This window comes from Schistocerca piceifrons, chromosome 2 (genome assembly GCF_021461385.2).
Source record: "Schistocerca piceifrons isolate TAMUIC-IGC-003096 chromosome 2, iqSchPice1.1, whole genome shotgun sequence".
Taxonomy (NCBI): domain Eukaryota; kingdom Metazoa; phylum Arthropoda; class Insecta; order Orthoptera; family Acrididae; genus Schistocerca; species Schistocerca piceifrons.
In genome coordinates this window covers 195,646,651-195,662,642 of record NC_060139.1, presented here as the reverse complement: position 1 = coordinate 195,662,642, position 15,992 = coordinate 195,646,651, and the positions used below count along the sequence as shown (strand labels likewise).

Genomic DNA, 15,992 nt, shown 5'->3' with positions numbered 1-15,992 from the left:
AAGCGGCCAGCAAACGTTGGCGCCGTAACCGCAGTGGAGGGACACCTGCCTCCACTAGTATGCTGTCCACAGGGCTGGTACGGAAAGCACCAGTGGCAAGGCGTATCCCGCTGTGGAGGATTGGGTCCAGCACCTGCAACGCAGATGGGGATGCTGAGCCATAAGTCAGGCTCCCATAATCCAGAAGGGACTGGATTAACGCCTGGTAGAGCCGTAACAGGGTAGATCGGTCGGTGCCCCAGCGGGTGTAGCTCAAGCATCTCAGAGCATTTAGATGCCACCAACACGCCTGTTTAAGCTGCCGAATATGAGGCAGCCAAGTCAGCCGGGCATCAAAAACTACACCCAAAAACCTGTGGGTCTCCACCACAGCAAGGAGTTCGTCAGCAAGATAAAGCCGCGGCTCAGGATGGACCGTTCGGCGCCGGCAGAAATGCATAACGCGGGTCTTGGCAGCCGAAAACTGAAAACCATGCGCTACAGCCCAAGACTGCGCATTGCGGATAGCGCCCTGTAGCTGACGTTCAACAGCTGCAATGCCAGTAGAGCTGTAGTAAAGGCAGAAGTCGTCAGCATACAGGGAAGCAGAGACAGAATTTCCCACCGCTGCAGTGAGCCCGTTTATTGTGATTAAAAACAGGCAGACACTGAGGACAGATCCCTGTGGTACCCCGTTCTCCTGGACTCGGGAGGAACTATGAGAGGCCGCGACTTGCACGCGGAAGGTACGATACGACAGAAAATTTCGGATAAAGATCGGCAGAGGGCCCCGAAGACCCCATCCATGAAGCGTAGAAAATACGTGATGACGCCATGTCGTATCGTACGCCTTCCGCACTTCAAAAAAGACAGTGACCAGGTGCTGACGACGGGTAAAGGCAGTACGGATGGCTGACTCCAGGCTCACCAGATTGTCGGTGGCAGAGCGGCCTTTACGGAACCCACCCTGAGACGGAGCCAGAAGGCCCCGAGACTCCAGTACCCAATTCAAGTGCCGGCTCACCATCCGTTCGAGAAGCTTGCAAAGAACGTTGGTGAGGCTAATGGGGTGGTAGCTGTCCACCTCCAAAGGGCTCTTGCCCGGTTTCAAAACTGGGATGACAATGCTTTCCCGCTATTGCGACGGAAACTCACCCTCAACCCAGAGATGGTTGTAAAGGTCGAGGAGGCATCGCTTGCAGTCCACTGAAAGGTGTTTCAGCATCTGACAGTGAATGCGATCTGGCCCAGGAGCGGTATCAGGGCAAGCTGCAAGGGCGCTGTGAAATTCCCACTCACTGAATGGAGCATTGTAGGATTCAGAATGGTGGGTGCGAAAAGAAAGGCTCCGACGTTCCATTCGCTCTTTAATGGAGTGGAAGGCCAGTGGGTAATTGGAAGAAGCGGAACTAAGAGCAAAATGCTCTGCCAAGCTGTTGGCAATTTCGTCGGGGTCTGTACAAACTGCTCCATTCAGTGAGAGCGCAGGGACGCTGACAGGGGTCCGATAGCCATAGAGGCGTCGGGTCTTGGTCCAGACCTGCGATGAAGAGACATGGAGGCCAATGGTTGACACATCCGCCAAAGCAAGCAGGAGTGCTGGGAGCGGTATAAGGCGGCGGGCCCGCGCATGCAGCCGTTTGAAGGTGATGAGGTGTTCAATGCAGGGATGTCGCTTGTGACGCCGTAGCGCCCACCGGCGATCTTTAATCGCCTCAGCGATCTCAGGCGACCACCAAGGCACAGTCCGCCGCTGAGGGGACCCAGAAGAACTGGGAATGGCAGATTCTGCGGCAGTAACGATGCTGGTGGTGACTGAGTGAACCACCGCATCAATGGCGTCACTAGAGAGGCTCAATAGCGGCAATGGAGGAGAACAAGTCCCAGTCAGCCTTATTCATAGCCCATCTGCTGGGGCGCCCAGAAGAGTGACGCCGTGACAGTGACAGAAAGATTGGAAAATGGTCACTACCACACAGGTCGTCATGCACACTCCATTGGACAGACAGGAAGAGGCTAGGGCTACAGATCGATAGGTCAATGGCGGAGTATGTGCCATGCGCCACACTGAAGTGTGTGGAGGCACCATCATTTAAAATTGAGAGATCGAGCTGCGCCAATAAATGCTCAACAGTGGCGCCCCGACCTGTTGCCACTGACCCACCCCACAGACGGTTATGGGCGTTAAAGTCGCCCAGTAACAAGAAAGGTGGCGGCAATTGGGCTATCAGTGCAGCCAGGACATGCTGCGCGACATCACCATCCGGTGGAAGGTAAAGACTGCAGACAGTAACAGCCTGTGGTGTCCACACCCGAACAGAGACAGCCTCTAAAGCTGTATGTAGAGGGACAGACTCGCTTCAGGTTTGCTGAAGTGCAATGCAGAAGAAAGGGTGAAGGCTGATAAGGTGGCGGAGCTCAGCTAGATGGTGGAAGAAACCGCTGCAGTTCCACTCGAGGATGGTATTGTCCATGTCTGAGAAAGCCGTGACGGGACTGGGAAGGCAGATTATGCCACTGGGTCACCTGCTGCCTCCGAAAGAGCACCTGTGCTAGTGCTTTCCACGGTGTCTGAGGGACCGGCAAGATCGAGGTCCTCAGCGGACGCCAGAATCTCCACCTCGTCCTCAGACGCAGTGCTTGCAGGAAGCGGTGGGATGGGTGCCACAGCAATGTCGTTAGCCTTGGGGACTTTCTTCTTCTTCTTCTTCTTCTTCTTCTTCTGTTTCTCTCGCTGTGCCTTTGGTGGTTCAGGCTTGGAGGGCTTCACTGGGTCAGTCTCAGGGACGGACGACGACCGTGAGGCCCTACGACCAGGGACTGGTGGTTGTTTCAGCCACTTGCGTGTGTCCACTTTTCCACTGGTCGGAATTTGCGAAGGTAGGTCCCCGATGGTTGGGGGGGGGGGGGGGGGGGGGGGTGTTGCTCCTGAAGAAGATGGAGCAGGAGCAACAGGGAGTGAAGTGCCCCCCACAACCAAGGGGCCGGTGGATTCTGACAGATCTTAGAGCCAATGATAAGTGACGATGGGAGAACCGTTGTTGCAGCAGCGGCGTAGGTGGACGTCATTGCCACAGGATGGAGCCGCTCATACTTCCGTTTAGCCTCGGTGTAGGTCAGGCGGTCCAGGGTCTTATATTCCATTATCTTTCATTCCTTCTGGAATATCCTACAGTCCGGCGAGCAGGGGGAATGGTGTTCTCCGCAGTTAACACAGATGGGAGGCGGAGCACATGGAGTATTGGGATGCGAAGGACGTCCACAATCTCGACATGTGATGCTGGAAGTACAGCGAGATGACATGTGCCCAAACTTCCAGCATTTAAAACACCGCAGCGGAGGAGGGATATATGGCTTCACATCACAGTGGTAAACCATCACCTTGACCTTTTCGGGTAAAACATCACCTTCGAAGGCCAAGATGAAGGCACCGGTGGATACCTGATTATCCCTCGGACCCCGATGGATGTGCCGGACGAAGTGAACACCTCGTCGTTCTAGACTGGCGCGTAGTTCATCGTCGGACTGAAGAAGAAGATCCCTGTGGGATATAATAGCCTGGACCATGTTTAAACTCTTATGGGGAGTGATGGTAACAAAAACATCCCCCAACCTGTCGCAAGTGAGCAACCTCTGTGACTGGGCAGAGGATGCTGTTTTGATGAGAACTGACCCAGAGCGGATTTTGGACAAGCCCTCCACCTCCCCGAACTTGTCCTCTAAATGCTCCACAAAAAACTGGGGCTTGGTCGACATAAATGATTGCCCATCTACTCGCGTACACACGAGGTACCGGGGTGAATAATCTCCACTGCCTTCTTTGGACAAACGTTCCTCCCATGGAGTGGCCAGGGAGGGAAATGATCTCTGATCAAATTTCTTTCCATTGAGGTTAGACCTCGATCGCTTAGAGACTGCTGGTGGAGGCCCACCAGCGAGAGATGATGTACCACACTTCATTGCGGGTCATCCGCCCTGATGCCACCCACTCCGACCAGGGGCTCTCCCCAAGGGCGCCACCCAGCCGCAGCAAATACCACCTGGCAGGATAGCCTTTGCCGGGAGTCCCAATGCCCCAAAGGGATAGGCATCTACTCCTCGGCATACGTGAGGAGGTAGCAGCTCTGGCATCAGCAGTGCGATCCCTGTGTAGTCAGGGGGCTACCACCAAGAGGGTACATGACGACCCCACCACAATGGACTGGCTACCGTGCTGGATGTCAGGTGTCGAAATATCCATGTACATCACGAGGGCAAAGATGGAAGTGCACAAAGGAGGGAAGGGATGCTATCCGGAACACACTGCAGCGGATGTGGCCGGAAGCTCGATGTAAGTCCAACTCCATGAAAATATCAGGTGTGCCAGATCTTAGGGCAAGATGGATTTAAGATGCACCACGTAAGGTGTCCTTCCCCAAATGGTACGCACTAACGGAAAAATTTGGAAATAGTGTGGTCAAACCCCTCAGGGGACCATCACATTAAAGGCCGAAACTGTTGAGACTCCTTTTAGTCGCCTCTTACGACAGGCAGGAATACCGCGGGCCTATTCTTACCCCCGAACCCGCAGGGGGCGGTCACTGAGACACAATGCGCTGCTGTATTGTGCGGTTCTGACCTATATGGGTGAACTGGTAATGTTCTGTTCTTTAATAAGCAATGGTGTTACTTCTTAGTTCTGTCTCACATTTGTCGGTGGGCTGCCTTGGCAGTATACTTACAATAAGCTGGCTAGCGGATACTGTCAATATGTAAGCTATTTTATTTGTATGTCAGGCCAGTGGCACTGACAGAGGTATTTATCATGTTCATTATTAGCTGGATTTCAACTTGTTCCATGATACTTCGGCATTAACTGGTGTTTGTATTTTGATTCTTGTGACCTCTCACACTTGTGGCTGTTTGATGCTTTCTTCTTAGCATATTCTTTATTTTTTATTTTACTGTCTGAAGACTAAATTTTAAATTCAGGTTTAATTTTGTGTAGCAAAAGACTGAGTGTTCAGGCAGCCTCTTACTGTTTATGGAATATGTATAAGGAATCTAAAAATGTTAAAATATAGCCCAATGCAGGGCGTTATTTCCTAAAGGCTTTACTCAAGAGCTGCTTGCCAAGTTTTGGTAGCTCATCTGAAACGCCGTTGGCCACCTGAGACATATTTAAATTCTGATGTTCATTTAGGTAATTTAATGTGACTACTGTCACAGCTGTTTGCCATATGCTACATTTTTTTTTATTTTATAAATTTTGCTTACCTTGGTTGCTAACTAAGGTGAGCTACTAATTGTTACTGTTTTGAAATCGTATTTAAACACATTAATCACTGTGAAAGTTTGTAGTTAATTACTGTGTTTTTTATTCTATTGTGTTTTAAGCCTACCGTGATAGTTACAACAGGTATTCATATTTTATTCCTTGTGCACTCACTGTTCTGAGTGTTTACCAGAGCAGAAAAGTTGACAGGGTGTAAACTGCTTTTCTAAGGTGTCTGAATGGATCATTAAAGAGCACTAAAACTTCTTTTTGTTTATATGTTCGATCTTATTGTTAAATTAAAGTAACAAACTGTTTCAATTTATTTGATATAGCACTTTATCACACACCAACCTAGCTCCCTACCATTTAAAACAGCATCAATAAATATAATATCAAGAACACAAATGCCACCCCTATCACAACTTAAACTTATTCTTGTACAGAAAGGAGTACAGTACACAGCCATGAAAAATGTTTACCAACCCCCTCCACAATTAAAAGTGCTGGCAGATAATGAAAGTATTAGAAAATCAAATATTTTTGCTTGACAACTCCATCTACTGCATATATGAATTTCTGAGCAGATAGGATGTACGTGGTTGGATTACATTTACTAAATTTCATTGTAGATTAAGATTAAAACAAAACAAAAATCAGTTATGTAAATTACTATTATGTAGCCACGTGTATTTTCACAGAGCAAATATATCTTATTTGTGAACATTTCAACAGGTTCCACATCATGAATATGATCCACGGGCCATGCAAAAGAAACAAATTGAGGAATGAATCACTGCCAACTGTGTATGGACTGGTCTACTACAAAGGAAGACAAAGAAACAGGGTGATAATTTAGCAATAACTGGAGAACCAAGGACTTTTATGGATGATCAGTTGCAGCTTACTGTGATGCTTTCAGCAAGATGGAATGAGTGAAATTATTAGACACAATGTCAATAATAGAGTATGTGGAAGCAGAATCTGTTAATGGAAAAATACAATTTAAAGGCAGCTGCTTTTTTGTTTGCACCAAAATATTTACAGTTCAGTTCCAAACTTACTTCAGTATTTCATTGTGGCTCTCAAAGAGTCGTCTGGAAGTTGCAAGTAGTAAGGCAACAGTAAGATCAGCCACTGCATCAGTGAGAACATCTGGAGTATACCCAATTTTGATGCCACGCTTCTTGACTTCATGTACATCAATATGATCGTACCCTACAGACATTGTACCGATAACTTTTAAGTCTGGCCCTGTAAATAACGAAGCATTGCAATTAATAGAGAACACAAGTTTATTTTTTAATTTTGAATAGAATATTCTATGGTTAAACAACTGTGATTAAATCCTCCTACTAGATAAAACTGTGAAGACTAATGCAACTTTCTTGGCAGGACAGCACTGCCACAATAAAATAACTTAGTTTTCCAGAAAAATTTGCTGCTTAATATAAATATTTTCCCAAATACGCTATCCTTTCAACATTTTCCTGTTCACGGATATCTGTCATACTCTATTGCTAAAAACATTACAAATTAAAACATAACACTTGCATTGAAGAGGTTCCATGTTTTCCCAATTCAGCAGCAGATTCTGCTGCTATAGCTGGAGTCACGAATGCCGGGTCGAGTTTAGGTTTGTTCTGTGCACTTATGTCGCATGACGTTCTCTAACAGCCAATGAGCATTCAGTAGTGTTATGTGCAATATCAGCATTATACTCTATCATAGCGAGTTATTTAATGAATTTTTATTCCATTTGTTGCGAGTTATCATGGCTGATGGCGTTGCTAGCATAAAATCCTACACCAGCAAGTGAAAGACATAATTTGCGAGATACACATTTTCATTAGGCGCAAAGCATGTGTATGCGCATACCCCAATTTTTGTTTGGAACCAGAAATAATGCAATCCCCCTCATTGTCTTAACCTGGGTGAACCGCCATCATTCATGGGCTGGACTATAGACGCATCACATGTAGTACAGGAGGCTTGCAAGTATCTACAGGGTGATTCAAAAAGAATACCACAACTTTAGGAATTTAAAACTCTGCAACGACAAAAGGCAGAGCTAAGCACTATCTGTCGGCGAATTAAGGGAGCTATAAAGTTTCATTTAGTTGTACATTTGTTCGCTTGAGGCGCTGTTGACTAGGCGTCAGCGTCAGTTGATGCTAAGATGGCGACCGCTCACCAGAAAGTTTTTTGTGTTATTGAGTACGGCAGAAGTGAATCGACGACAGTTGTTCAGCGTGTTTATACCAACGTTTAATACACCACCTATCAGGAGGTTTAACACCATACTTCGTTCGAAATGCACGCATCCAGCAAGCATTTGTTCGCAGCCCGCGACAGAGCACTTCATCACTGGCCTCCAAGAAGCCCTGATCTTACACCCTGCGATTTTTTCTTATGGGGGTATGTTAAGGATATGGTGTTTCGGCCACCTCTCCCAGCCACCATTGATGATTTGAAACAAGAAATAACAGCAGCTATCCAAACTGTTACGCCTGATATGCTATAGAGAGTGTGGAACGAGTTGGAGTATCGGGTTGATATTGCTCGTGTGTCTGGAGGGGGCCATATTGAACATCTCTGAACTTGTTTTTGAGTGAAAAAACCTTTTTAATTACTCTTTGTAATGATGTATAACAGAAGGTTTTATTATGTTTCTTTCATTAAATACACATTTTTAAAGTTGTGGTATTCTTTTTGAATTACCCTGTACATCTACATCTACATCTATACTCTGCATACCACTCTGAATTGCATAGGGAACAGTAAGAATAATAGTTGGTGATCATCCTCAGTCATAATGTAGGTACCTCTTCAAGGAGTTACGCATTCTAACTGTATTGCACAACACATATTACCACTAACGAAATTCATCACAAATAATCCATCACAATTTGAGAAGAATGGAGATGCCCGTACCCATGACACTAGAGGGGAAAAAAACCTTTATTACTCATTATTAAACCTGTCATTGGCCTAGGCAACAACAATTTTTGACCATTTGCCCAATAACATAAAATTATCAAAAGGCAGCAAAGCAAGTTTTAAATGTAACCCAAAGTCATTCTTCTTCTTTTCCATGGACCAGTTTCCATCTGAAAACTGGTAGGGGGAGAAAAAAAGGAAGTTCCTTGGTACATCCCACTGTAACAGTTAACAGGGTTTTTTCGCATGCCATTTGTGTGAAATTAATGATTGCTTAAGCACCTCTGCACATGCTGTAATTAGTCTAAACTTGCAATCATGCTTCGCAACTCCTATGGAAACAATACAGAGCAGATTATAGTATATTCCTACATTTATAACTTACAACTGGTTCCAGAAACTACCTAAATAGGATTTCACGGGATAATTTGCACCATTCTTCAAGTTTGTACCAATTCAGTTCTTTCTGGATCTTCATGACACTCTACCATGCATCAAATAAACCAATTTGTGGTGCTTTTCTTTGTATCCATTCAATATCCTGTTAGTACTATTTGGTACGGGTCCCATACATTTGAGCAATATTCTATGATGGGCCACAACAAATGTTCTGTATGCCATCTTATTTGCAGACTGACTGCATTTCCCAAGTATTCCACCAATAAACTGCAGCCTGCCACCTCCTTTATCCACAAATGAGCCTGTGTGATCATTCCATTTCACAACCCTACAAATTTTTACACTCAAGTATTCATACACATTGACAGATTCCAGCATTGACACATTAATATTGTCATCATAGGATACCATATTTTTTCATTTTTTGAAGTGCACTGTTTTACATTTCGGAACACCTAAAGCCAATTGCCAATCTTTGCACCACTCTGAAATCTTATCAAGATATGACTGAATATTTGTGCAGCTTTTCTCACAGAGTACTTCATTACAGATAACTGTTTCATCTGTGAAACATTTGAGGTTACTATTAACATTGTTTGAAACATGAACAGCAAAGGTCCCAACACATTTGCCTGGAGCACACCTGAAGTGGCTTCTACATCTGTCAATGACTGCATCTAAGATGAGATGCTCTGTTCTCCCCACCAAGAATTCCTCAACTGAGTCATAAATCTCGATTGATAACCCATATGAATGTACATTTGATTATAAGTGTTTGTGTGGTACCGAGTCAAATGCCTTTTGGAAGTCAAGAAACACTGCATCTATCTGACTCCCTTGATCCATTGCTTTCAGAATGTTATGTGAGAAAAAGCCCAAGTTGGTTTTCAAACAATCAATGTTTTCAGAAGATGTGCTGGTTGGCATGGAGGAGGTCATTCTGTTAAAGATACTTCATGAGATTTGAGTTCCGAATATGTTCTAAGATTCTGTAACAAATATATGTCAATGATATTGGACAGTAGATTTTTGTAGATGAATGGGACCTGTTCTTTCTACAACCACTGGGCACAGTTTCTTGTTCGAAGGATCTCCGTTACATCATGGTCAGAGATGATACTAATACAGCCACAAATCTGGTACAAAATCTGACAGTGATTCCATCAGGCATTAAAGCTGCGTTCAATTTAAACCACTCCAGCTGTTTCTCAAGGCCACTGTCACTAATATGTATTTCACTCATCTTTGCTGTGGTACACGAATTTAACTGGGGCATTGTTTCTGGGTTTTTCTTTGTGAAGGAACACTTAAGACAGAGTTAAGTATTTCTGCTTTCACTTTGCTACCCTCAATTCCATGAGGGTCTGGACACTAACACTGGTACTACTAACAGTCTTTACATACAACCAGAATTTCTTCATTTTAGACTTATTATGTAGTAATCTCTGTTTGTTTAGAAGTTTCCTTACAGCGGCAGTATAGCATGGAAAGTCCTTTCCATCATGAACTGTTCTGCTTGGTACATATCTATCCAGTGCTTGGTCAACTATTATTTAAAACTTGAGCCACAGTTTCCCTATACACTCTCGTCTGAGCTAAGAGTTTCAAGTTCATCACTGCTGCCTCTATCTAGTTTACTGAACATATAAATCATCTTATTTGTTTTAGTTGCCCTCTGCACTTTGGTAAACATTGTTGCTAGAACTACCTCATGGTTACTGATACTAGTTTCAATGTAAACATCCTTAAAGGTGTCAGGTCTATTTGTTGCCATCAGATCCAATATATTTACATCATGAGAGGGATTCTGAACTATCTGTTCCAGGTGGTTTTCAGAGATGGTCTTCAATAATGATTTGCAGGATGTCTTCTCACACCCACCACTAACAAAACTGTAAGTACCCTAACTGATTATTGTATGATTAAAGTCTTCTCTGATGATTACAATATGATAGGGGAACTTCTACTTATACAGGGTGAGTCACCTAACATTACCACTGGATATATTTCGTAAACCACATCAAATACTGATGAATCGATTCCACAGACCGAACGTGAGGAGAGGGGCTAGTGTAATTGGTTAATACAAACCATAAAAAAAATGCACGGAAGTATGTTTAACACAAACCTACGGTTTTTAAAATGGAACCACGTTAGTTTTGTTAGCACATCTGAACATATAAACAAATATGTAATCAGTGCCATTTGTTGCATTGTAAAATGTTAATTACATCCGGAGATATTGTAACCTAAAGTTGAGGCTTGAGTACCACTCCTCCGCTGTTCGATCGTGTGTATCAGAGAGCACCGAATTACGTAGGGATCCAAAGGGAACGGTGATGGATCTTAGGTACATAAGAGACTGGAACAGCACATTACGTCCACATGCTAACACCTTTTTATTGGTCATTTTCACTGACGCACATGTACATTACCATGAGGGTTGAGGTACATGTACACACGTGGTTTCCGTTTTCAATTACGGAGTGGAATAGAGTGTGTCCCGACATGTCAGGCCAATAGATGTTCAATGTGGTGGCCATCGTTTGATGCACACAATTGCAATCTCTGGCGTAATGAATGTGGTACACGCCGCAGTACATCTGGTGTAATGTCGCCGCAGGCTGCCACAATACGTTGTTTCATATCCTCTGGGGTTGTAGGCCCATCACGGTACACATTCTCCTTTAACGTACCCCTCAGAAAGAAGTCCATAGGTGTAAGATCAGGAGAACGGGCTGGCCAATTTATGCGTCCTCCACGTCCTATGAAACGCCCGTCAAACGTGTACCTCACCCCTCATGGTAATGTACATGTGCGCCAGTGAAAATGACCAATAAAAAGGTGTTAGCCTGTGGATGTAATGTGCTGTTCCAGTCTCTTCTGTACGTAAGGCCCATCACCGTTCCCTTTGGATCCCTACGTAACTCGGTCCCCTACGATACACACGATCGAACAGCAGAGGAGTGGTACTCAAGCGTCAACTTTAGGTTACAATATCTCGGGATGTAATTAACATTTTACAATGCAACAAACGGCACTGATTACATATTTGTTTATATGTTCAGATGTGCTAACAAAACCAACGGGATTCCATTTAAAAAAACGTAGGTTTGTGTTAAAAAACATACTTCCGTGCATTTTTTTATGGTTTGTATTAACCAATTACACTAGCCCCTCTCCTCACGTTCGGTCTGTGGAATCGATTAGTCAGTATTTGATGCGGTTTACGAAATATATCCAGCTGTAATGTTAGGTGACTCACCCTGTATATCTACACTCTACAAACTACCATGAAGTGCATGGCAGAAGGTACATCCCATTGTACCAGTTATTAGGATTTCTTCTTGTTCCATTCATATATGGAACGTGGGAAGAATGATGGGTCAAATGCTTCTGAGCGTGCCGTAATTATTCTAATCTTATCCTAGTGACCCCTTTGTCAGCGATACATAGGAGACTGTAGTACAGCCCTAGAACAATCATTTAAGACTAGTTCGTGAAACTTTGTTAATAGACTTTCTTGGGATTGTTTACGCTTGTCTTCAAGAGTCTGCCAGTTCCATTCCTTCAGTACCTCTGTGAACACTATCCCATGGGTTAAACAAACCTGTGACCATTTGTGCTGCCTTCTCTGTATAAATTCAATATCCACCGTTAGTCCTATATGGCACGGGTCCCACACACTTTAGCAATATTCTAGAAACGGCCACACAAGCAATTTGTAAGCAATCTCTTTTGTCAACTGATTGCATTCCCCAGTATTCTACCAATAAACCGAAGTGTACCACCTGCTTTATCCAGAACTGTACGTATGTAATCATTCAGTTCCTATCCCTACAAAGTGTTACACCCAGGTATTTGTATGAGCTGGCCGATTTCAATAGTTACTCATTGATATTATAGTCAAAGGATACTTTTTTTTCCATTTTGTGGAGTGAAAATTTTTATGTTTCTGAACATTTACAGCAATTTGCCAATCTCTGCACCACATTGAAATCTTTTCCACATCTGGCTGACAGCTTCTCTCATATAGTACTTCATTATGGATAACTACATCATCTGCAAAAAGCCTGATTTTACTTTTAATATTGTCTGAAAGGTCATTAACATACAAAATGAACAGCATCAGTCCCAATACACTTCCCTGGGGCACACCAAAAGTTTCTTTTACATGTGGCGATGACACCCATCCAAAATAACAAGCTGTGTCCTCCCTACCAAAAAGTCCTCAGCCCAGTCACAAATTTCACTTGGTACTCCAGATGATTATACTTTTGACAATAACCACAGGTGCAGTTCTGAGTCGAATACTTTTCAGAAGTCAAGAAACACGGAATCTACCATGTTGCCTTGATCCGAAGCTTTCAGTATGTCATTTGAGAAAAGTGAGTTGCTTTTCATATGATCAATGTTTTCGAAATCCGTGCTAGTTGGCAATGGGGAGGTCATTCTGTTCAAGATACCTCATTATGTTTGAGCTCAGAATATTTTCTAAGATCCTACAACAAATCGATGTCAAGGATACTGACAGTAGTTTTGGGATCACTTCTACTAACTCTCTCGTAGACAGACGTGACCTGTACCTTTTCCAAAAAAATGGACACTTTTTTTTTGTTCGAAGGATCTATGCTAGATTATAGTGACAAGAGGGGCTAATTCAGCTGCAAATTCAGCATAGAATCTAACAGGGAATCCCCTGGGGCCTGGAGCTCTGTTCAATTTTAATAATTTCGACTGTTTATCAACACCACTGACATTAATACTTATTTCATTCATATTTTCCGTAGTATGAGGATCAAAGTGAGGCAATTCTTCTGGGTTTTCCTTTGTAAAGGATCATTTGAAAATGGAGTTAAGCATTTCAGCTTTTGCTTTGCTACCCTCCATTTCAGTTGCTGTCTCATTTGCTAGGGATTGGACATTAACTTTGGTGCCACTAACAGCCTTAACATATGACCATAATTTCTTTGATTTCTGCGAAATATCACTTGACAATACTCTGCTACGGTAGTCATTTAAGGCATCACGCACTGTTCTCTTGACGGCAAAATGCGTTTCATTCAGCATCTATCTATAGTCTTACACTTTGTTTTACACCTATTATGCAGTAATTCTGTTTCTTTAGAAGTTTCTTTACAGTGACCTGTATAACATGGAGGTTCCCTCCCATGATGAACTGTTCTACTGGGTACATATCTATCCAGTGCATTGCCAACTATTCTTTTAATCTTGAACCAGTGCTGAAAGTTTCAAGTTCCTCATTGAGATGAGATAAGACACATATTTAATCTAATTTACTGAACATATATGTCTTTCTGCTTGTTTTAGTTGACGTTTGTACTTCGGTAATCACTGTAGTCACATCTGTGTCATGGTCACTGATACCAGTTTCGATGCAGACATTCTCAAAGAAATCGGGTATGTTGTTGCTATTAGATCGAATGTACTTCCATCATGAGTGAGGGTCTAACTACCTGTTCTAGGTGTTTTCTGGGAAGTCATTTAGTAAAGTTTACAGGGTGTCTTATCATGCCCACCACTAACAAAACTGTAATTTTTGCAATTAATTGATGAATGATTAAAGTCTCCACCAATGATTACAGTATGCTCAGGGAATTTTTTGTACAAGTGAACTGAAATTTTCTCTAAAGTTTTCAGTTACATCTGGCAATGAATCTGGTGAGGGACAGAAGGATCCAATTATCATTTTATGCCCACCTCTGATAGTGACTCTTGTCCAAAAAGTGTCACATGCAGCTTCAAGTCCTGCCTTGCTGGATTTGAGTTTCTTGTCTACTGTGACAAATACGCCACCTCCATTTCCCATTTGCTTATCCTTTTGAGATACACTTAAATTTTACCCAAAAACCTCACTGCTATTAATTTCATGTTTCAACAGCTTTCTGTACCTAATAAGCACTTCAAACTTGGGCATTTTGTTGCAAATGATTTGGCAGTTTACCATTAGGGTTTTAATACTCTCACCTGTGGGAGGCGTTTCTTTTGATCTTACACTGATACTTCAGGGTGTCCTACAACTATTGTTATCTGGATCTAAATAACCATTGTGTGCACCCCCATATACACAGTCAGCTACCTGAATAGCAGCCTCTGATGTGTAGTGCACACCTAACCTTCCATACCAATAAACTTAGATTTTATCTGAAGTTTTCGTTTACCTCAGTGGTGAGTCTGATAGTAAATAGAAAGATGCAATTAAATTTTACATGTATTGTTGACACTGAATCTTGTCTAAACAATCCAACATGTAGCTTCAATTCACATCTCAATGGATTTTAGCTTCTTGTCTACTGCAACATCTCCATTTTCTATTAGCATATCCTTTTGATCAACACTTAAATTTTCTCCAAAATCTCGCTGCTGTCAATTTCAGGTTTTAAATTGCATTCTGTACCTAGTATTATGTGAGCTTAATTGATTTTTATGACTACTTCGAACCCTGGCATTTTGCTGCGAAGTCTTTGGCAGTTCACCACTATGATTTTCTTACCCTCACCTACGAGGGCATTTCTTTGGCTCTTACACTGATATTCCTGGGTCTCATACAGCTACCAACATATCGGCTGGATGGAGAGTCATTTAATCTAATAAAACCATTGGGTGGAACCTCACACACAGTCAGCTATGTAGGTGGCAGCCTCTGATGCTAAACACACAGCTGATCCATTTAGAGGGACCAAACAGTCCTCAACCACATGGCCCAAGTCTAGGAACTCATGGTCTAGCTTACTGCAGAATGTTCACAGTCTCTGGTTCAATCCTCCCACTTTGGAACTGGGGGGCCATAATCTGCTCTGGGGATAATACTGCAGAGAGTAAGCTTTATTGAAATTCCATCAGCAAGACCACGGTTGCTAACCTTCCCTGCGAGTCTCTAGAATGATCCAAATATGACCCCAAGACCCAGTCAGCAAGTGTTGTTAGTCCCAACATGCACCACAATCTGCAGCTGGTTGCACCTTGTTCTATCAATGGCTGTCAGAATAGCCTCTTTTAATATGTTTCATTGGTGGACAGTACCTCGAACTTGTTATTTAGGTGGATGGGTGTAATATCTTGAGTTCTCTCTAGTACCTGATTCCCCCGTATGGATGGCTAGCCCTACCACTGACACGCCACTCACAGTAAGCGGTCAAGCAGTAATAGATCCCGTACTTCCTGGAGACAAGACAGGATCCACAGGGGAGGATAGTACTTCAAGTACCTATGGCGTCTCAGCAACATAACTCTTAGCAGCCTTCCCAGCACATCCATTCACAACAAATTCCCATCAGTTGACAGTGGTCACATTGGTTTTCAGCTGCATACGCACAACAACTAAGTCATCCTGTGGCCATGCACAGCATCCACAGAGGGACTGCACTGTGGCTGGTGCTGTATTTTACAAAATAGCTGA

At 43.4% G+C, this 15,992-nt stretch overlaps 1 protein-coding gene across 6 annotated transcripts in view; it reads right to left on the bottom strand.

Annotated features, from left to right (window-relative positions):
* The window catches only part of LOC124776457 (glyoxylate reductase/hydroxypyruvate reductase), a 66,742-nt gene that overhangs the window by 46,280 nt on the left and 4,470 nt on the right, over positions 1-15,992 (bottom strand). For all 6 annotated transcript variants that reach the window (XR_007015623.1, XR_007015625.1, XR_007015624.1 and 3 more), the window contains one exon: positions 6,298-6,487. Coding sequence is in view for 1 of the 6 variants with exons in the window: in XM_047251465.1 (XP_047107421.1) it covers positions 6,298-6,487 (190 nt within the window). In the remaining 5 variants the exon portion in view is untranslated. The remainder of the gene's footprint in view (positions 1-6,297; positions 6,488-15,992) is intronic.